The following is a 22,401-nucleotide window of genomic DNA, read 5'->3' on the forward strand; positions in this document are numbered from 1 at the left end:
TCTTGTTACCCTTGAGTTTCCCCTTCTGTCAGCCTGGATTGTAGGTCAGAGCTGCCACTAAGCATGTGATCTTATGCAAAGCTTTCTTTTGATATTTACTTCGGGTCAGTGTGCAGTGGCTGAAAATTCAGTACAAATTTGGGAATCCAGCAGGTCTACTTTTAAAATCCTCAGATTTGTCAGCCCGATGTGCTTCATTTTCTTCCTCTTCCTGTATTAAATGAGTGTAATAATATATCCTAGGTCTTTGTAAGTATTAAGATAATGTATCAAAAGTGCCTTGTACAGTGCCTAGCAAATATTAAGGGCTTAATAAATGTTATCAAAGTAAATTATTACCATTGCCTTTTTTAACAAAAAAGGAATTTAAAGTGATCTGGATCTCGATGTCTTCATCTATAAAATACAGTGATTCAAGTATATTCAGTTTGATTTAGTCCTCATTTATTAAGTATCCAGTACTTGGAAAACACTACGTACCAGTTAATGTGTCCTTTATGAAGACAAAAAGTGAAGGAGGTTACGAATTAGTCAAGAAGACACTGACGGGAAAATATGTAACAAATCAAAGAGCCTGGTTGAAATTAGGGCTCTGCCACTTGCTAAATAACCTTGAACAAGGTAGTAAGTCATACTGAGCCACATTTTTATCATCAGTAAATGAGACCAATAATACTCAACTCACACAGTGGTTAGAAGCATTACATGAAACAAAGTTGGGAAGAAAAGTAGTATGATGTGTGACACATCAAAAGTGATCAGTAAATGTTTATTAATTATTAGCAGAAACATTTTAAGACTTTCATAGGTCCTAGGCTCTCTTATTTTTTTAAGATCTCATCCTGCATTATATCAAAAATAATAAAATGTACTTATATCCTATAAAAAGATGCTTTTTGCTAGAAAAATTTAAAAATTACTTTTATAATTAACTTTATAGTTGAAAGGATTCATAGCTTTTTTTTTTCTTGAGATGGAGTCTCACCCTTGCCCAGGCTGGAGTGCAGTGGCTCTATCTTGGCTCACTGCAACCTCTGCCTTCCGGTTCCAAGTGATTATCCTGCCTCAACCTCCGGAGTTGCTGGGATTACAGGCACCTGCCACCATGTCCAGCTAATTTTTGTACTTTTAGTAGAGACGGGATTTTACCATGTTGGCTAGGCTGGTCACAAACTCCTGACCTCAAATGATCCACCCACCTCTGCCTCCCAAAGTGCTGGGATTACAGGTATGAGCCACTGAGCCAGCCTAACATTTTTATTATATTCTTATGATGGTAACACTTTTATATGACAATGGAAGAATTAGGTTGTAGTTGGCTGATTGTTATAATGTTACATTGTATTATTTTCAACACTACAGTTACTATTTTATTGTTCAGGCCAATAGTTATTTTTTTAGGTCTCAAATTTTTATGTTGTCCCTTAAAAATGCTGAAACTATAGTGCTTAATGCATAAAATAACCTGTCTCTTGTCTATTAAGGAAAAAATGTAACAAATGCTATGATGAAGCCCTGAGGAAGCAAAAATGAAGGCAGGAAAAATTCTATGTAAAGTGGATGAAGGATGAGTTCAGGCAGATATATTTGAGCAGTGATAAATAGTTAAGAATCTGACCACTGAAAAGCATGTGGTCTTATATAACTAGAATAATGGTCTCCAAATAGAGGTCTGAGCAATTTAGAGAGTGAGCAAGAGATCCATGAGGGGAATGGAAGATGGAAGGGAGAAAATGGTATAACATACTTGCTTTTAATTCTAATTCTAATTTGTAATTACTGTTTGTTTTACTATATATTTGGTATATAAGTATATTTCATATAGTGTGTGTTTGTGTGTATAAAATGCATATGTAATCTCTCAATAAAGCATACGTTGAGAATGCATTACAAGACAGTTCCGAGATCTGCCCAGCACAGAGCAGGAAATAATCGAGGTTATGACTATTTGGTGAAGATCTTCAGCTGTTCTACTGAGGAGTATGTTATCTTGTAGGCATGGGGAGCCATGTAATGTTTAGGCAAAGAGTGATCAGATTTGTACTTTTAGAAATTAAATCCTGAGATAATGTGCAATTTGAAGGAAAGGAGCAAAGACTAGAGTTCAGAAAAGTAATTAAGAAAAAATTCAATAGGCTTATCCATGGGTCATTTTACCTATTCCCCTCCCAAGCCAGGATAAAGATAAGGCTAACTAATTTTGAACTTCCAAGTGAGATGTCAGCTCCTCTGAGATGCCTTCCCTAACTGTGCTCACAGCACCCCTGCTGTGTGTTTCAAGTAGCTCCCTGTATTTCCCCCTTTCCAGAATTGATTACACTACATAGTAATTGCCTGTTTACTTGTCTAACTCTTCCTTTCACACTGTGGTACCTGAGGGTAGGAACTGGGTCATATTCAGTATCTTATCCCAGAAGCCATCTACAGTACCTGGAATTTAGAAACTACTCAATGTGTAGTTTCTATAGTAGCAGTTGATGAATCCGACTGAAATACTTCACTCTTTTTCCACTTCCAGCCATTCAGTGAACTAATTCCCATTAGTTCCCATTTTCAAATCTGTGCTTAGATACCACTTTCACCTGAAAGGTGTGTCTCTATTTAGCACTTATCTCCTTTAATTAAAACTGCATGTATAATTGTCTTTCCATTTAAAAAGATGGCTATTTCATCTACCAAAACAGGGAGCAGAGGTATACGTAGAGTTTTAAGTTCTGTTCAGTGTTAAATTGAATATATTCGTGCCCTTTTGGGGATATTGTTGGAAGTCCTGTGGTGTGAAGGAGATGGCCTACATAGTCAACCCAGATGACATCATATACTCTCAGCCTCTGTGTAGCCACTTTTTTTCTGGTCCAAGTTCTCTCTCTCTCTTCTGACCTGGTTTATAGCCACATCCCCATCCTGTACTCGGTATAAAAAAAACCTGCCAGGGTTCTCATTTCAAAGGAGCGAACTCTATGTCCTGTACAGAGAAAATAAGTAGAGGCAAAAGCAAAGAGTACCATTATTTATGGTGGTTTTCAGGATCCATCTGTTCTCTGGATCATGAACCCTTTATCAATGCACTGTAGCAAAACCCTCAGCTCCACTACCTCTTCTACCATAAGGAGAATAGCAGCTCTTTTCTTGTGCTGTTCATTAGTAGCTACTGACAGTACAGCTGCCATCATGCCTCTCCAAACATTATTAACTCATTTTCCTAAAAGCAAAACACTATTCTGGTCTGTTTCATTTCTTTTCTATCTCATAAACATACCATGCTCACTTTTGAATTCTCTTCCTTTGCTCATTTGTTCCCTTTTTTCTTAAAATCTTCATCTACTTCCTCCTACCTGTTCGTTCTTTCAAATCTGTATCAAATCTTATCCACTTGTAACTGGACTCCTCCAGCTTTTATTGGTCTTTCCTTCTGAGCTACACTAGAATTATAGTTTGACACATAATTTTAATATTCTGCAATTCTCATGCAAACAATTAAATTGTTAGGACTTTATGGACAAAGATTGTACCTTAAAACTTCCTTCATCTCTTCTGCCATGTATGGCATAGCACAAGATATACACTAAGCATTAATGCTATTCACCAGACAGTTGTGGTTTTTCTTCCACACACATAGTAAGATTGTGTTTCCTTGCTGTTCTGAGGTCACATGAGACTATTTGCCTTGCCAGTGAAGTGTTGTGTGCCGCTTTTATGTGGCAAATTTAAAAGTCATTGTTTGATTTGGGATATTTTATTTTTTTCTATCTTGGTCTCTGGAGGGGTGTCAGCATGGATGCTCAAACAAAGTGATATATTGAAGAACTCTCCAGCTGACCCCCAATGGGTGGCATCCCAAAGATTCAATGTCACTTGCTGAAGGTGCTGGGAGAGCCACCCGCTTAGTGCATAGCATGTTTTTACATTTTTATGGGTACATCACAGGCATATACACGTATGGGGTACATGACCTGTTTTGTTACAGGAATACAATGTGTAATCAACACATCAGGGCAAGCACTCATCATTTCTTTGCGTTATGAACATTCCAATTGTACTCCGTCAGTTATTCTAAAATATACAACAAATTATTGTCAACTGTAGTTATCCTGTTGTGCTCTTAAATACTAGATTATTCATTGTATCTAATTATATTTTTGTACCCGTTAACCATTTTCATCTCCACCATCATCCTCTACTCCCATGCTGCCACAGCCTCAGGTAACTATCATTCTATTCTCTAGCTTCATGAGTTCAACTGCTTTAATTTTTTAACTTGTAGCATTTGGATCATGAGCATCAGATATTGGGCCAGTTTAGGACATAAGCCATCAGAGATAACAGAGAAAACTTCTATGGAATAAATGTGAAGCTTCTCTACTCCTGACATAAGCATAACCTTCCTATTCTACAGTACTGTAAGAGTACTGGTACACAATATTATAAAACAATTAGGTTGAACCAACTAAAATTGACATTTTATAAGATAAAAGTAGCCAAATAATGAAAATTTTCTATAGTTCAACCAAATAGAAATACGACCAGGAGGAAAAATATGAAAAACCTGTGAGAAGAAACGTGACACCCTTGAATTAGCTATTGAGTCATATAGTGTCTGATAATAATGAAACCTGCATTTACCTGATTATACCTGAGAGGTGATGATATACTAGAATTCACTTGTGACTAGATTATAACCATATTGAACTAAAAATAATTTATCCATTGCTAAGCTAGAACTAATGAATCAAATTTGCATTTACATAAATAACAAAGGAAATTTATATTTTGTAATTACATTCCTCAGCTTAAAAATCTTTTTGAACTCATTTAAGAAGTAGATAATCGGAATAGTCCTATGTCTCTTATAAATATTTAATTTGTAGCTTAAATCTTTCCCACAAAGAAAACTTTATGCCTAGAAGTCTCTACTGGAGAATTCTACCAAACATTTAAGGCAAAATTAATGCCAACTCTACAAAAACTCTTCCAGAGATTTGAGGTGGAGCAGATACTTCCCAACTCATTATACAAGGACAACATTATGCTTAAACCAAAACTAGACAAAAACATTGAAAGAAAATAAAATTATAGGCAATATCTCATGAGAATCAAGATGCAAAATTCTTAGCAAAACTATCTTGACAAAGAACAAAGTGAAATGAATTATTTTTCCCGATATTAAGGATTATTATATGACTACAGTAATTAAGACTGTGTAATGCTGATGCAGGAATAGACACATAGGTTAACAGAACAAAACAGATAACAAAAATAAACCCACATAAATATGCTCAACTGATTTTTGACAAAAGCAAAAAAGTAATTCAATGGAAAAAGGATAGCCTTTTGGAAAATGGTGCTAGAGTGATTTAATATCCTGAGGCAAAAACAAAGACAAACAACAACAACAAACCTCTCAAGCTGTCTTACATCTCCACAAAAATTACCTCAAAATGAATCAGAGACTTAAATGTCAATCTAATATTGTAAAAATTTTAAAAATATACACAAGGAAAGTATAATGAACTAAGGATAAACAAAGAATTGGCAGATATGATTCCAAAAGTATGGTCTATAAAAGGAAAGTTGATAGATTGGCACTTATCAAAATTAAGAACCCTTGCTCTGTGAAAGCTCAAGTAAAAAGGATGAAAGGTCAGGCTATGGACTGGCAGAAAATGCTTTCAAATCACGTATCCAACAAAGAACTGGTATCTAGAATATATAAAGTACTCTCAACACTTATCAGTACAGTACAAATAAACAATCCAATTAGAAAATGAGCAGAAGATATGAAGAGACAGCAAGCACAGAAAAAGATTTTCAACATCATTACAATCAGAAAACAAAACAAAACAACTAAAACATCACCCACTGCTAACTGGTGATGATGTGTACAAAGTGGATCACTCATACATTGCTGGTGCGAATGTTAAATGATACAGCCACCTTGAAAAACATTTTGGCTGTTTCTTATGAAACTACATATGCAATTTCCATATGACCCAGATATTATACTCTTGGGCATTTATCCCAGAGAAATTAAAACTTATGTTCACATAAATATCTGTACATCAATGCTTGTAGCAATTTTGTCTGTAATTATTAAAAAGTACAACCTGCCCAGATGTTGTTCAATAGCTGAATGGTTAAGCAAACTATGGTACATCCATACCATGGATCACTACTTAGCAATAAAAGGAAATAAACTACTGATACATGCAACAATTTGGATGAGCCTCCAGGAAGGAAATTAAACTGACTGAAAAAACCATTCCCCAAAAGTTACATACTGTTAGATTCCACTAATCTAAGATTTTTTTGAAATGGAAAAATAATATTATAAATGGAGAGGAAATTAGCAGTTGCCAGGAATTAGGAAGCGAATGGGGTGAGTATGTGGGATGAAGATGAGTGTGGTTATAAAAAGGAAAATAAAGAATCATTGGGTTAGAAATGTTCAATATTTTGTTTGTGATGGTAGATAAACAAACCCAAAGTGGTGACAAATATTGTATAAAACTTAAAATGCACACAAGTAAGTCAAACTGGAAAAATCTAAATTAAGAAGAACGAGTATAAAAATATCAATATTCTGGTTGTGATATTATACTATAATTTTGTAAAATATTATTGGAGAATACTGAGGAAAGCATAGAAGGAATCTGTTTTATTTCTTAAAACTGCATGTGACCTTACAATTATCTCCAAAATGTTCATTTATTAAATAAATACTTTACAAGAGCACCAAAAATATAGATATAAACCTTTAAAAAGATGTCTAAGACCTATAGACCAATAACTATAAAACATTGCTTAGAGAAATTGAAGACCTAAATAAATGGAGATACATCTTCTTCATGAGTTATATGACTCACTGAAGTTCCAATCAAAATCTCAGCATGCCTTTTTAGAAATTGACAAGCTAATTCTTAAATTCATTTGGAAATGCAAAGGACACAGAACAGCCAAAACAATTTGAAAAGAAAGAGTAAAGTAAAAGGACTTAATCTATAAAACTTCAAGAGAGGTCATTATGCTATAGTATTCAGAATGGTGGGGGTTTGTCATAAAGACAGATAAATCAATGCAGCAGAACAGAGAATCAAGAATTTGACCTACATATGTATGCCAATTGATTTTTAACCGTGATGTAAAGTCTGTGGGAAAATACAGTGTTTTAGTTTGGGCAGCTGTAACAAATTACTGCAGCCTGATTGCTTACATATTTATATCTCACAGTTCTGGAGGCTGTGAAGTCCAGGATCAGGATGCTAAGAGGTTAGTTTCTAGTGAAGGCCCTCTTTTTGGTTTGCAGATGGCTATTTTCCTTCTGTGTCCTCACTTGTCAGAGAGCAGAGAGAGAGAGAAAACAATCTCTTTCATGTCTCTTCTTATAAGGGCACTAATCTTTATGACCTTATTACCATCCAAAGACTCCATCTCTAAATATCATCACATTGGCAGTTAGAGGCTCATCATATGAATTTGAGGGAGACACAAACATCCAGATCATAGAAGTTCATCATTTCAAAATCAAAGTATGATGCAACTGAATAACCATTTGCAAAATAAATAAATAGTAAGATTCTACTTCATAACACAAACAAAAAGTGATTCAAAGTGTATCACAGACATAAACATCAAATTTAAAACTATAACATTTCTGGGAAAAGAAAAACAGAAATCTCTGTGACCTTAGGTTAGGTAAATACTTCTGAATAAGACAAAAGCACAATGCATAAAATAAAATCAATAAATTAAACTTCAACATGAGGAACTTCTGTTTTTGGAAAAATATTGAGAAATGCCACAGACTGGTAGAAAATAGTTGCATGTTTCACACCTAAAATATGAGTTATTTATACACTGTAAAAAAAACTCTAAATCTTTAAATCTAATGAATAAATTGATAAAAAAGGGTAAATATTTGAACAATTAGCTCACCAAAGACAACATGCAGATGGAAAATGAACATATGAAAAATTGCTCAAGATCATTAGGGAAATGCAACTTAAAGCCACAATGGATTCTACTACCTGCTTGTTATGATAGCTAAAATAAAATAGACTGACCATACGAAGTGCTGCAAGAGCTCTCATACACCGCTGGTAGGAATGTAAAGTGGTACAACCACTTGGAAAGATTATGTCAGCTTCTTAAAAAGGTAAATGTAAGCATAAAGAAGTTGATCTAGTCATTGCAATCTTAAATATTTACCCAAAAGAAATGAAAGCATATATCCATAGAAGACTTGTGCACACATGTTCATAGTATCTTTATTTTGTATAGCCCTAAGCTGAGAGCAACCCAAACATCCATCACAACAGGTAAATGGATAAACAAATTATGGTATATACACACAATGGAATACTACTCAGCAATAAAAGGAAGTGAATTATTGATAATTGGAGCCCCATGGTTGAATCTCAATTTAATTATGCCAAGTGAAATAAACTAGAGTAAAAGTATATAACGTATTATTCTGTTTATAGAAAATTCTAGAAAAATGCAAAGTAGAAAAATGCAAACTAACTTGTAGTGATGGGAAACAGATCAGTAGTTGCTTAGGACAACGGTGGGGTTAGAAGGGGCTGGGGGAATGCAAGGGAACACAGGGATGCTTCTGAGGGTGATGCATATGTTCATTTTCTTCACTATGGTAATGGTTTCATGACTACATCCATACAGGAAAACTTTTCAAAGCATACACTTTAAACATGTGCGATTATATGCCTATAATAACTCAATAAAGTTGTTAAAAAATTTTAATAGCTTCCCATTGCCCTTAAAATTAAGAACAAATGATTTTCACAGGATACTGTGTTCTACAGGGTCTCCCCCTCGCCTACCTCTCCAGTCTCATCTTTTGCCCCTCCCTGACCATCTCTCTGTTGCCATCATGATTGGCCATTTCTTCAAGGTTTTCTTGTCCTTCTGACCTCAGGATCTTTGCAAATACAATTCCCCCTGCTTTCCCACACTGAAAGCAGGATAAGCTCAAATCAATCACCCTTCAGTTCTCAGCTCAAATATTACTCCCTGAGAAAAGACTTAACTACTTCCGTAAATAGCTGAGGTTTATGTGTTATTTCCTGGCACTCTCTACTATTTCCTTTTTCAACATTTATCACACATTTCACTTATATTTTGAGTAAAATTTAACGTATATCACATGCCACTACAGTACATTTACATATAGTATCTAGTCAATACTTTTAAAGAACTAGTTAGATATTACGACAGTTTCATATTTAGGAAGGAGATTAAGAAACTTTCCTTAAGATCACACATAGAGTAGTCAGTGTCAGTAATTTGAACACAGCCCTATCCTGCTTTAAAACATAGGGTCTTAATTAATGATTAATTAATGATTCTATGATATAATGTCCACTCTGATATGATACCAAAAAGAAATCTAATCTGGTGAAAGAGGATGTATGCCAAGGAATGCAAGTGGCTTCCAGAAGCTGAAAGCAGCGCCCACCTGACAGACAACAAGGGAACAGGGACACATACAAGACAAATTCTGCCAACAGGCATGAACTTGGAAGCAGCTTCCTCTCCTGAGTGTCCAGAGAGGAGCCCAGCCTGGCCAACACCTTTTGAGACTGTAAGCAGAAAATCCAATTAAGTCCACCCACCCAGACTTCTAACCAAAAGAATAAATGAATGTTTAGTTCATTAATAGCTATTTGTTATGCAGCAGTGGAAAACTATTACTTTTCTATTTTCTAAAGTGCTTACATATGATACATAGGAATCATTTACAAATTATATTTCTTATTAGTAAGTTGATACAGTATGGCTCTGTATCCCCACCTAAATCTCATCTACATTGTAATTCCTACATGTTGAAGGAGGGACCCGGTGGGAGGTGATTTTATCATGGGGGTGGTTTCCCCCATGCTGGTCTGATGATTTGTAGTGAGTTCTCATGAGGACTGATGATTTTATATAGGGCTCTTCCCACCTTGGCTCTCTCTCTCCTGCCGCCATGTGAAGAAGTACATGTTTGCTTCCCTTTTCTCCATGATTATAAGTTTCTTGAGGCCTCCCCATTCATGAAGAACTGTGAGTCAGTTAAACCTCTTTACTTCATAAATTACCCAGTCTCAGGTATATCTTTATACCAGTGTGAAAATTGACTCATACATAAGTCATGGGCTCAATCAAGTCATTTTAACTTTTGGGGGGTTTTGTTCTTTGATCTGTAAAATGAAGTTTTACTGGATAAGTTCTACTCTCTCAACTTCCTTAAGCCTAAGAATTCATTTGTAGCTTTTTGCAACTATTGTGACACACCCTGATCAGGTATCCTCCATTCTTCTCTCCAGATTCATTCTCCACCCTTCAGTACTCTGCAGTATGCCCCAAGAGACTGACCCCTAAGAACTACATCAGTGGGCTCCCTTGTCCCTGAGAATGAGGCAGTGGAAGTGAAAAAGAAGAGTGAGGTCTCGGTATTTATTTCCTGGCTTCCTACAAGTACACAACACATTAAGGGGGAAAATGATTCCTAACTTCACTTGTGAATTTGTGGAAGCAGAGGAAGGACGTGCAATGGACTGAACTGTGTCCTCCCAAAATGCATATGTTGAAGCCCTAACCCTCAATTTAACTGTATTTGAGGTAGGGCTTTTAAGAAATAATTAAAATTAAATGTGTTCATAAGGATAGGCTCCCAATCCAATAGAACTGGTGATGTTTTAGAAGAGGAAGAGAAACCTCTCTCTCTCTGCCACACATATGCACTGAGGAAAGGCCATGTGAGCACACAGTGAGAAGGCAGCAATCTGTAAGCCAGGAAGACAGCCCTTACCCAAACCCAGCCATTCTTGCACCTGATTTTGGACTGTCCAGTCTTCAGAATTGTGAGGAAATATATTTCTGTTGTTAAACAATGTAATCTAGAAATCAAAGACCACTAAATAATATTGCAATGGGTAAATAGACGGTACTTCCAGGCAAGCAGTCTATTTGTAAAAGTTTAAACTAAGTTGTGTAGTATCTGACAAGTAAGCCAAACATAGATATGGAGGGTCCAGGCGGGGAATGGTGGCTCACGCCTATAATCCCAGCACTTTGGGAGGCCAAGACAGGTACATTCTTTGAGCCCAGGAGTTTGAGACCATCGTGGGCAACATGGCAAAGCCCATCTCTACAAATAAATAACTAAATACAAAAATTAGCTGGGCATGGTGGTGCATGCCTGTAGTCCCAGCTACTCAGGAGGCTGAGGTGGGAGAATCTCTTGATCCCAGGAGGTTGAGGCTGCACCGAGCCATGATTGTACCACTGCATTCCAGCCTGGGTGACAGAGCAAGACCTTGTCCCAAAAATAAATAAAAATATAATGAAATAACAAATATGGGGTCCAGAAAATGGCCCCGAAATGAAGATAGGCAAAATAAGTCAATAATAAATTCCTACAAGAGAGGGATAATCACAATGATGTCCTACATGAACTGGGCTACTGGACAGATTAACAAAGCAGAGATTTAGTAACTAGGTGTGAGGTGAGAAGCAAGACATCTGCAGGGCTAGACAGAAACTTATGGAGAAGTCTAGGGACCAGGACATAAGTGTGACTTGATCCTGAATGCAAGAATGCTGATTTAAGTTTCCAAAGTCTCTCCTAGCCCCTAAAAACCTTCACCTCACTTCTCCCTTCACTCCCTTTCTTCAAGTCAAAGGATGTCTGAGCAGAATTAATCCCCATATATGAAAATTCTGTAATGTAAAAGCCACAGGGTAATAGCAGAGGAGTGAAGACAAAGGGGCTGTATTGTAAGGAAGTATTAATTCAATATTAAATTATCTAAGTAATTATGTGTGCAATAACCACACATTGTAATGTAAATCACATGATCTAATCTGTATTTTTGTGAAGTTAAAAAAAATAAGCTCAGCTGGTAAGCATTTTCAATTTGAATCAGTAGACAGAATTTTGGAGAAATGACACAGCCACTTAACAGACAAAAAACATTGTGGAATGTTTTTTCCATTTGTGTGTGTCTTCTATTACCTCTTTCAGCAGTGTTTTATAGTTCTCCTTATAGAGATCTGTCACCTCCTTAGTTACATATAGTCTTAGGTATTTTAATTTTTTTGCAGCTATTGTAAATTGGATTATGTTCTTCATTTCACTCTTGCTTGTTGTGTATAGAAATGCTGTTGAGTTTTGTACGTCAATTTTGTATCCTGTAACTTTAATGGAGTTGTTTATCAGTTCCAGGAGCCATTTGGCAGAGTCTTTAGGGTTTTCTAGGTATAGAATCAGATTGTCAGCAAAGCTGGAAAAATCAGTATTAAGACGGCCGTACTGCCCAAAACAATCTACAGATTCAACACTATTCCTATCAAGCTGCCAATGTTTTTTTTTTTTTTTATGGAACTAGAAAAACCTATTCTAAAATTCATGTGAAACCATAAAACAGCCCAAATAACCAAAGTATTTCTAAGCAGAAAGTAGAAAGCTGGAGGCATCATATTGCAGGACTTCAAACTGTAGTATAAGGTTACAGTAACTAAAACAGCATGGTACTAGTACAAAAACAGACACATAGACCAATGGAACTGAATAAAGAAACCAGAAATAAAGCTCCACATCTACAGTCATCTTACCAAAGTTGACAAAAATAAGTAATGAGGAAAGGACTTCTTAGTCAATAAATGGTGTTGGGATCGCTGACAAGTCATATGCAAAAGAATGAAACTGGACCCCTACCTCTCACCATATACAATAATTAACTAAAAATGGATTAAAAATGTAAATGTAAGACCTCAAAGTATAAGAATCCTAAAAGAAAAATTAGGAAACATCATTCTGGACACTGGCCTTGGGACGTTTGTGACTAAGTCCTCAAAAGTAATTGTAACCACAGCAAAAAACATTGACAAGTGTGACCTAATTAAGCTAAAGAGCTTCTGCAGAGCAAAAGAAACTATCAATATAGTAAATAGCCTGCAGAATGGAAGAAAATATTCTCAAACTGCGCACACAACAAAGGTCTGATATCCAGAATCTATGAGGAACATATACAATTAAACAACTGAAAAACAACCCCATTAAAAGAGCAAAAGACATGAACAGACACTTCTCACAGGAAGACATACAAGAGGCCAGCCAGGTGCAGTGGCTCACTCCTGTAATCCCAGCACTTTGGGAGGCCAAGGTGGGCAAATCACTTGAAGCCAGGAGTTCAAGACCAGACGGGCCAACATGGCAAAACCATATCTCTACAAAACATACAAAAATTAGCCGGGTGTAGCAGACCACAGGGGGCGAGGAGAGACCTGAGGCAGGAGGATCCCTTGCATCCCCCAGAGGTTGAGGCTGCAGCGAGCTGTGATTGCACCACTGTACTCCAGTCTGGGTGACAGAGTGAGACTCTGTCTTAAAACAACAACAAAACAGACAAGAGGCCAACAAACATACGAAAAAGTGATCCACATTACTAATCATCAGAGAAATGCAAATCAAAGCCATAATGAGACACCATCTCACACCAGTCAAAATGGCTATCATTAAAAAGACAAAAACAACAGATGCTGGTGAGGCTGTGAAGAAGAGGGAATGTTTACATACTGTTGGTGGGAATGTAAACTAGTGCAGCCACTGTGGAAAGCAGTTTGGAGATTCCTCAAAGAACTTAAACTGCTATTCAACTCAGCAATCCCATTACTGGTAATATATCCAAAAGAAAATAAATAGTTCTACCAAAATGAAACATTCACTCATATGTTCATTGTAGCATTAGTCACAATAACGAAGACATCGAGTCAACCTATGTGCCCATCAATGGTGGATTATATAAAGAAAATGTGGTACATATACACTATGGAATACTAGCCAGCCATAAAAATGAACGAGATCATGTCCTTTGCAACAACATGGATGCAACTGGAGGCCATTATCCAAAGCGAATTAACACGGCAACAGAAAACAAATGCCACATGTTCTCACTCTTAAGTGGGAGGTAAACAATGGGAACTCATGGGCATTAAAATGGCAACAATAAAAACTGGAGACTACTAAAGGAGAGAGGGAGGAAGTGGGGCAAGAGTTGAAAAACTAACTATTGGGTACTGTGCTGTACCCTGGGCGACAGGATCAATCAATCCGAAACCTCAGCATCATGCAATATGCCCACCCAGGTAACAAACCTGCGTATGTATCCCCTGGATCTAAAATAAAAGTTAAAATTATAAAATAAATAAATAAATTGAATTTAAAAAAAAAGTTGTGGTACTCAAAATTCTGCATCCCCAAGTGGATCAGGGGCCTAAAGTACAGGGCATTCATAAACTGTCTTTAATAGTTTATGTTAAATGTTGCCTCCTGTCAGTAAGAAAGCACTCCTCTTAAATCAAAAACTATAATACTGCCAGTGTCTGTGACACATTTATTTCTTTAAAGGAAGTAAACTTTTAAGCCAAACTTCTTACCTGCTAGATTAGAATTCACTCCAGTCGGTAAAATCCACATATTTTCAAGATATTAACAATCAGTACAAATTAATGTCAACCATCTGTAATTCTTACAAGAGGACGCTTGTTTGTTTACAAAGTATAACTTTTGCTTTCTAATACATTGTTTTGTAAGCATAGGTATCTTTGGGGTTGAAATGGAATAAATAACATTTCATTTTCATAGAAAATGAACACTATATAATGAATAGAACTTTTCATTGATGATGTTGAATGCATTACATTACTCTTAAAAGCATTGTGTTTTTCAAATGTTTTAAGCTCGCGTCTCTCTTAGACTTAAATGACAAAATAAAGTTCACCATTTCTAGTTTGGCTTCTTTCTAAATTTGTCTTCCTTCCTACACATCATAAATCAAGTTTGATCCATATTGGAAACCATATGTTTTCAAACCGATATCTTTATTGATGAAAATATGTAAGTATAAATTCCTAGGCAGTTTTTTTTCAGCAGCCTAGAATCTAATATCAACTGTTATGAAGTTCAATGGTCTAAATAACCATGCGCTCCGGTTAATTGGCAAGATTGAATACACATTTTAAAATAACATAAAGAATGTTGACTAAACATTTAGTCATTATTTCTAAATCTTAAATAGTTTAATATTATCATACTGCCATGGAATAAATTGTCCTTCTTAGAATCAGGAGGATCCAATTTTAGGATTTTAAAGTTCACAGGGGCTACTGGTTCTTACCGAAAGCTAGTGGCATATTCACTAAAACCACAACAGCCGTGTCTATTATGTTTCAGGTTGCCGGAGTAGGTCGATGCACTGGTGAAATAATAGGTTATATTTCTGGAGCATAGAAGGGAGAAAAGGACAAAAGTACTAATTAAATCTGAAATCTGTATAATCCTGGAATAAATACACAGGAGAATACGTTAATTCCAAATGTCAGCCTCATTTTCACTGAACTTCTAAAAATTTTTAACAATGCTTTAATTTTTCACCTTCATATGAAAGTGAAGGTCCAGTTTTAACAAAGGTCTTGAAAGAGCCCAAATGCAAACTTAGATATCATATTCTTATGTTTAAAAAGTGCAGTGCAAGCAGCCCAGGTATCAGGTTGCATTTTCATACTCTGGCTACTCTGGTGGCAACACAGAATAACTGCCATAAATCATCTCTTGGGTGTATACAATTAATTTTGTGTTCTGTACTTATACTCCTCTATGTTTTTATGCTTTTTTTTTATATTTGACTTTTGAGGTCACTCTTGGTTTTAGGTGAAATACTCAAGCTTAATATTAAAATATCACTGGGTGATATTGTAGTAACAAGTTCTAATAACCAAACTCAGGGTCACCCCTTCTGCAAGTTTTAAAATTAACTGTCAAAAAATGTCAAAAGAAAAATATCTTGTTACTCCTTAACCTTTTTGAATATAAGAAGATTTAAGTAAGTTTATTATACTTCTTGAAGGATAAAATATTTCTACTATCACTGCATATTTTCACAGTGATCCTTTATCTTACTTATTATCACCCTAGAAATGGTTTTAGACTTCATCATTGGTTCTTACTATTTAGCTGATTGCAGTAAAACAGAAAAAAAAAAAAACTTTTTTTAAATAATTTTCAGAATAGCTATTCTTCCAGACGGGAGTCTACGGATCCTAAATGCTTCCAAATCAGATGAGGGAAAATACGTTTGCCGAGGGGAAAACGTCTTTGGTTCTGCTGAAATTATAGCTTCGCTATCTGTAAAAGGTAAGACAGCACGGGTAAATGTTTTACAAGCATAGTCTCATGGTCTTATCAGAAAGAGAATAAATATAATATAAATGCATATATGTTTGGACTTAAGTGTGTGCATGCTTCTGTTTATAAAATACATTGCAAACATAGAACTACAACAGCCAAATTGTTACTTTCCACCATTTGGGGTACCAAAAAGGAAGGAACCTCTTATTGGCAGAAATTTTATTTTGCTTTGAATAAAATTTGTGAGAGAATGAGGCAAGCTTTCTGAAGTTTTAGTCAGTGTCTCAAAATTTAAAAGTATGCCAACAGTATAAAAATATTTTTCCTCTACCAAGAATAATTTTAGCGTCAATCAGTTATCAATCAGTTACTCTGTTATCAGTTCAACTAGGGATTTGGGACAGAAAGGAGCAGCAGCAGGAGAATATGATGGAGGTGTGATATAGGACTTCGCATTAGATAAACTGGGTCCAGAGCTGTTTGTTGATGTCTGTATCAATGAAATTTTTATATGCCTTTATTTTATATAAGCAATATTAATATTACTGCTTATATGTTTCCATTCATTTTATAGTTCTAAAATGAGCTCGATTTCAAGCCTAGAACATTCTGTTGAGGCTCTATGTCATTGTTTAGTGACAGAAAATCTATCTTAGGCAGTCCCTTCAGGTGTTTTTCACGTGTATCTTTAATTGTTTTCATTGTGCATGTATCATATGGCAAACCATACTCTGGCCATAAAAATATAAAAATATTATTTTCTGTCTTTAAAATAAAAATGTAATTAAAATAGCCAGTACTCTGATATTTTAGAAGAGAGAACATCAAGAAAGAAGAGAACAAAATGTAAAATATACTTTCATTTATATAATGCATTACTGGACTCAAACGCAGCCTTTCAGTTCTTATTCCTTCTGTGTGCTAGTCGGTCGATTTTGTAATAAGGCAACACTAGATCCAAAGACATTTTTAAAGTAACAACAAAAATGTTATTTTCTTAATCATGAGTTTAATTATTTACTCAGAACACTCCAATCCCCACAAAATTTAAACTACAGTGTACTGCATTTATCTGTCTTCTCTGATGAGGCCAGAACTTAGAATGCCATATGGAACATTTGACTTCCAGAATGTTAATATTTACAGTGACATTCCTGTCCCAGGATTCCATATTTTTCTCAGTGACTGCTTAGAAGGACATGGAACATTAAAGGATCTGATCAGTGGTTAGGAGTGATGCTTCATCAGACTGCACTGTTGCAAACAATAGACCTAGAATAGGAAACTTAAGCCAATTGTTAATCACTGTGTTAATTGTCTTGAGGTATCTATGACCAGGAATCTAATTAGGAAAGAAGACAAAACCAAAATCTTCATCACCTCTCTACTATATTTAAAACACATCATCTTGTAATCAGCTAATCACTAACTTAACTCCTAAATGTAAAGCCTGTATTCGCCTTTATTGGTTCAAAGTTGCTCTAAACCCAGTAAAAAAAGTGTGTTTTTAAAATTTAACTGAATCATTAAGGAGTTAAACATAAACATTGTTTTCTAAAAACATTTCCATTCAGTGTTTCTACCTTTCTTCATATATGTCAATTAAGCCATCTACAATACAGCAAAGGTACAAAAACAGGTACGTTCTTCTGATTATAAAATACTTTTCTACTCCTAAAAGCTTTTCGTCGAGTGTAAAGCAAATACAAGGTAGCGTTGTTGTAGTATTATATTTTTATCTCTGTTAAGATAGTTATTTGGAGGGAGGTGATTTCTATTGCCCTGTAGCCTCCTCTCATCTTTAAGGAAGTGAACCCTCTCTGAATTCTTTCTGAAACATACAACCTTTTTATTGTAAAAATTCTTTTATTTACTTAATGGGCCTTGAAAGTGGTCAGAGAGGCTACAGCCTCTTCTTTCTTTCTAATGTTCCTGCTTCCATAATGTCAAATGCTGCTTCTAATTAGGTAGTCTCTTGTCTTTTTAAAATCCAAGTTACATTCTTGATAGGAACAGAGGCTCTTAAATCATTTGTCCCCTACAAAAGCATGGTAATATGCCCTAGCATCCAAAAGCTAATAAAGAAAGATGTAAAAAATCTGGTATATGTATCTGGAGCAACTGTATTGTATACATTTCTTCTTTTCTCAATTATATCATGCAAAATATAATGTATGGTAACACAACAGGTTGATTATGTTAATTAATGTATTTTTGTTTCTATAGAACCTACAAGGATAGAACTTACTCCTAAAAGAACAGAATTGACAGTGGGAGAAAGCATTGTCCTTAACTGCAAAGCAATTCATGATGCTAGTTTGGATGTCACTTTCTACTGGACTCTGAAAGGACAGCCTATTGATTTCGAGGAAGAGGGTGGACATTTTGAAAGCATCAGGGCCGTAAGTGAATACACTTTTATTCCTTTAGTAATGATAACTTTAGAAATTTTGAATCAAATGTAAGACCTTGCTTAGCTATGAAATGCTAAGAAAAAAAAAAAGGACAAACATCAACTTGATAAAAACAATTACTTTCTTCCATTATTTTATGTTATGTCAAACTGAAAGTAATATGTAATTATTTTAAAACCCCCAGTAAAAAATTGAGAATACCTCATCATGTAAATCTGGTTTCTTTGCCACTTTTGTTTAATATTTACACAATACTTCTCAAAAGTTATGTTGCTACATAAAGTGGCGATTGCATTCTTTAAAGCATCGTTAACAGTAATTATGATAAAATAAATAAATAAAATGCCTGCCTGTCCTCCTCAAGAACAGTAATTTTTGGAGTTTCTTTAATTTCTTACAAGCTATAGAGATTAAACATGCAACTCATAGTCATAAATGCACATTAGCCTTAAGTCAGTATTCAAAGATATACTCATTTCTTTTCTGCCATTTTTTTCTTAATATCTTCTTTTATATTGTGTACCTACATGGCAATCAACCAAATGGAGTGGGAAATCTCTTGAACCAAATCCTACAGAACCATCACAGCACTTTAACTCTAGAGAAGTGAAAAGAGGCCCCTTCCCCACATGGACTTGTTTAAAATGTAATAGAGTAACATAATGAGAGAGGGAGGAGAAAGACAGATGGAACTGGGGTGGCAGAAAAAGAGCGACTTTGGCTGGAATCTTCCTTCTATATTGGCTAAAGAGATGGAGCCAAATACAATTTTTGCCTACAAATTGGATTTAAAATGCTGTTGCATACTTATTAGTATCAGTTGATCCATCCCGAAACACTTTGAGAAGCATTGGAAAACCATAGCTTTAGTGAGCCCAAGTATTTAAACTCATTGTCAATTGGATTTTATTTTAAAGGTTATGGGATACAACGAAAAAAAAAAAAAAAAAGCCCTAAATCCAAAGTCAGGAATTCTCTGGATCAAATCCCAGCTTAATCTCTAATCGGCTGTGTAACATAAAGCCAGTCACATGATTTGCCTGGGCATTAATTTCTGGAGAAATAAAGTGAAAAAGTTACACCAGATAATTTCTAAGATAGCTTCTTACCTTAGAATTTGGTAAATGTATATTAGTAGAAGAGTAAAGATGAGCTCTCTTTGTTGCATTTTCCAATGTAACAAAAATTAGCCCACTTTCTTCAAAACTATTCCTTTCTTCCTGATTTACTTTCCAATTAATAGGAGAGAGTATATAAATAAGAAACAATTGCCAACTACATTGTTCACCATCTCATTAAATGAGCTAATTTTAATTGTTAATATCCAAGTTATATGTAAAGTATTTAAATTGTGTTAAATTAAACACATTTTGCTCTGCTTTATGGTTTTCCTCTTCCTTTACCTTGGGTTGATAATTCCTTCCTACAGTATTTTTCCTACACATTTTATAACATTGATGATGTAAAACAGACCAAGAAAATTTAATTTTAAAATATCACATATTGATTAAAAAAATCCCATAAGAAAAATATCTTCTTAGGATTGTCTGCAAACATCCCTTTTGAGTGATCATATATCTAAAAAGAAAAAATACGTCTAAAAATAAATAGCCCCCTTCTTATAAGTAATCCTCCTCTTTATTTTATAATACCAATATAAAAATTAATGTACCTGGTGAAGTTACATGAATTATTGTTTTTGTCCCTTAGACATAGATATATTTAGGTTGATGTCATTCATTTGAATCAATAAATACCTTTTTTTTTCCATAAAGCTGGCAGTTAAGAACATCTGCTGTATTCTTCTTTGCATATATAATTTCCTTGCCCCAGAGAGTGCAAAATGGACTCCTTATTCCACGCAAACCCATATAATTACAGCCCACTTTGAAATTAGGCTCTGGATTAGAGACAGTAATGATAAACTCTGAGATAGAAGAAAGCAAATTATGGTACTGAGAAGGGAGAAAAACATTTAGCTTTAAGGTATAAAGCCAAAATATGCTTTTAGTATGCATATGTACTTTAAAATATATGGAAGCTTCAAAACTATGGCATGTATAAGAAATTATCTATCACCTTTCTCTCAGTTACTTCAAACACTGAGTCTTGGCTGGCTTCAAGGACACACACCAGAGAAAAGACCATTGTATGACAATAAAAAGGCAAAGAATGGAAAGAACAACATTCTATTTCCCTTCTGCCCTTCTCGTGTAAAGTATGTCTGGAAAATAATGCTTTAGGAGAAAACATATAAAAATGTTATGAAGAAGGGAGATTTGGGAGGCCTTCTGGGCTTGTGGATACCTTCTTTCTGTGAGACCAAGGATAATCTCTGGGAGTCAGAGGGACAGGATAGGGCTGAGAAGAGAGCCAAGTGGGGTGACTTAAGGCCTGCTTTGAGTTTCCAAGAAGAGTCATTGAAGAATCTTAAAGGATCTCCTAAGGTGTCTAACTTATCTCAGCAGGGTAAAAAAATGAAAATGGGATTCTGGGACTTAAGCAGGAATAGGGTATGCCTATGATTGGAGCACTGTCTAGGCTAACTGTCCTGGGACAGAACCCTGCCAGTGGGTGAGTGAATGACAGTGAATCAGAAGAAAAACACATTACCACTGCATGAGGTAACTTAAACTAACTAAACCTCTCGGGCGGGAAAAAGAGATAACAATATTTAGTATTTTGTAGATGCCAAAATATGACTTACTAATGTTCCCCATTTTTCAACTAGCTGTACTGGTATCTTTTATACACAGACATTAGTTTGCATATAAATCTCTAGTCAATTATTTTATGTAGCCTTCATATACAATCTATATACAATGTACATTGTATACATCTATATACATACACATCTATATACAATGCACATTGTTATGTTTTAAAATAGATGATTGCTTTGAACTGCATTTCAACAGAGTGCATAAACATATGATCACATCAGGCTAAAAAATAATAGTATTGCTTTAAATTAAAAATTGTGTTTAAATTAAAACATTCATAATGAAAATGCTTCTACTATTTATGTTGCCCTCTTAGGCCATGTTTTACAAACTCAGCAATTTGACTAATTTGGAGTGAATCCATTATTGGAAGTCACTGCTGAAAGGGGAGAAGCAATCAATTAGTACATAAACATTTGATCCAATTCATCCAAATCCTTTTTTTGGCAAATTTTTTGAATAAACTGAATGTGATAGGCTAGTGAGGATATTCTTAAGATTTTAAATCTTTTTAGTTCTACAGGCTAAGTGCTGTTGGGGGATGGAGATCCAAAATAAAAGGCATAGCCCTTCACACCTAAGAGAGCACCATTTAGGGGTAGAAATTGCAGTATGGGCTATGATCTGCTATAATAGAGCTACACCAGAGAACTATGTGCATACAGCTGTTAGAAGGGGTTGGTATTTGAAATGGACCTGGCTGGGAAGGATTTCACCAGGTGCCTAGGAGAAACGGCATTTCAGACAGAGCGAGCAGGTCACGCAAACACAGAAGGGCAGAAGAGCTTAGTGCGTGTTTTGGGGACAGTGAGGAACCAGTGAGGGTGTGTAGCAGACAATAAGTCAGTATTTGTTGAATAAGTTTAAAGGAAAGCAGCAGAGGCCTCAAAGGCACTGATTTCTGAGCTATAAAATTTGATTTGTATTTTGAGTACAGCAGGGATTCACATGATTCAGATTTGTTTTTAGGAAGATAATTCTGACAGCTGTGTGGAGCAGGGATTGATTGACTAGTTTGTGGGTTTTACATTCAGTGTAGACCTGTTAAGTAGAGGTTATAATAAGGAGATAATCATTG

The 22,401-nt window shown here is 35.3% G+C and overlaps 1 protein-coding gene across 1 annotated transcript in view; it reads left to right on the forward strand.

Annotated features, from left to right (window-relative positions):
- Nucleotides 1-22,401, forward strand: part of CNTN5 (contactin 5) — a 1,356,469-nt gene that overhangs the window by 1,167,229 nt on the left and 166,839 nt on the right. Inside the window, exons 14-15 of the mRNA XM_054524966.2 lie at nucleotides 16,065-16,192; nucleotides 18,413-18,588. Coding sequence (XP_054380941.1) covers nucleotides 16,065-16,192; nucleotides 18,413-18,588 — 304 coding nt within the window. The remainder of the gene's footprint in view (nucleotides 1-16,064; nucleotides 16,193-18,412; nucleotides 18,589-22,401) is intronic.

The sequence above is a fragment of the Pongo abelii genome, chromosome 9, assembly GCF_028885655.2.
Source record: "Pongo abelii isolate AG06213 chromosome 9, NHGRI_mPonAbe1-v2.0_pri, whole genome shotgun sequence".
Classification (NCBI taxonomy): domain Eukaryota; kingdom Metazoa; phylum Chordata; class Mammalia; order Primates; family Hominidae; genus Pongo; species Pongo abelii.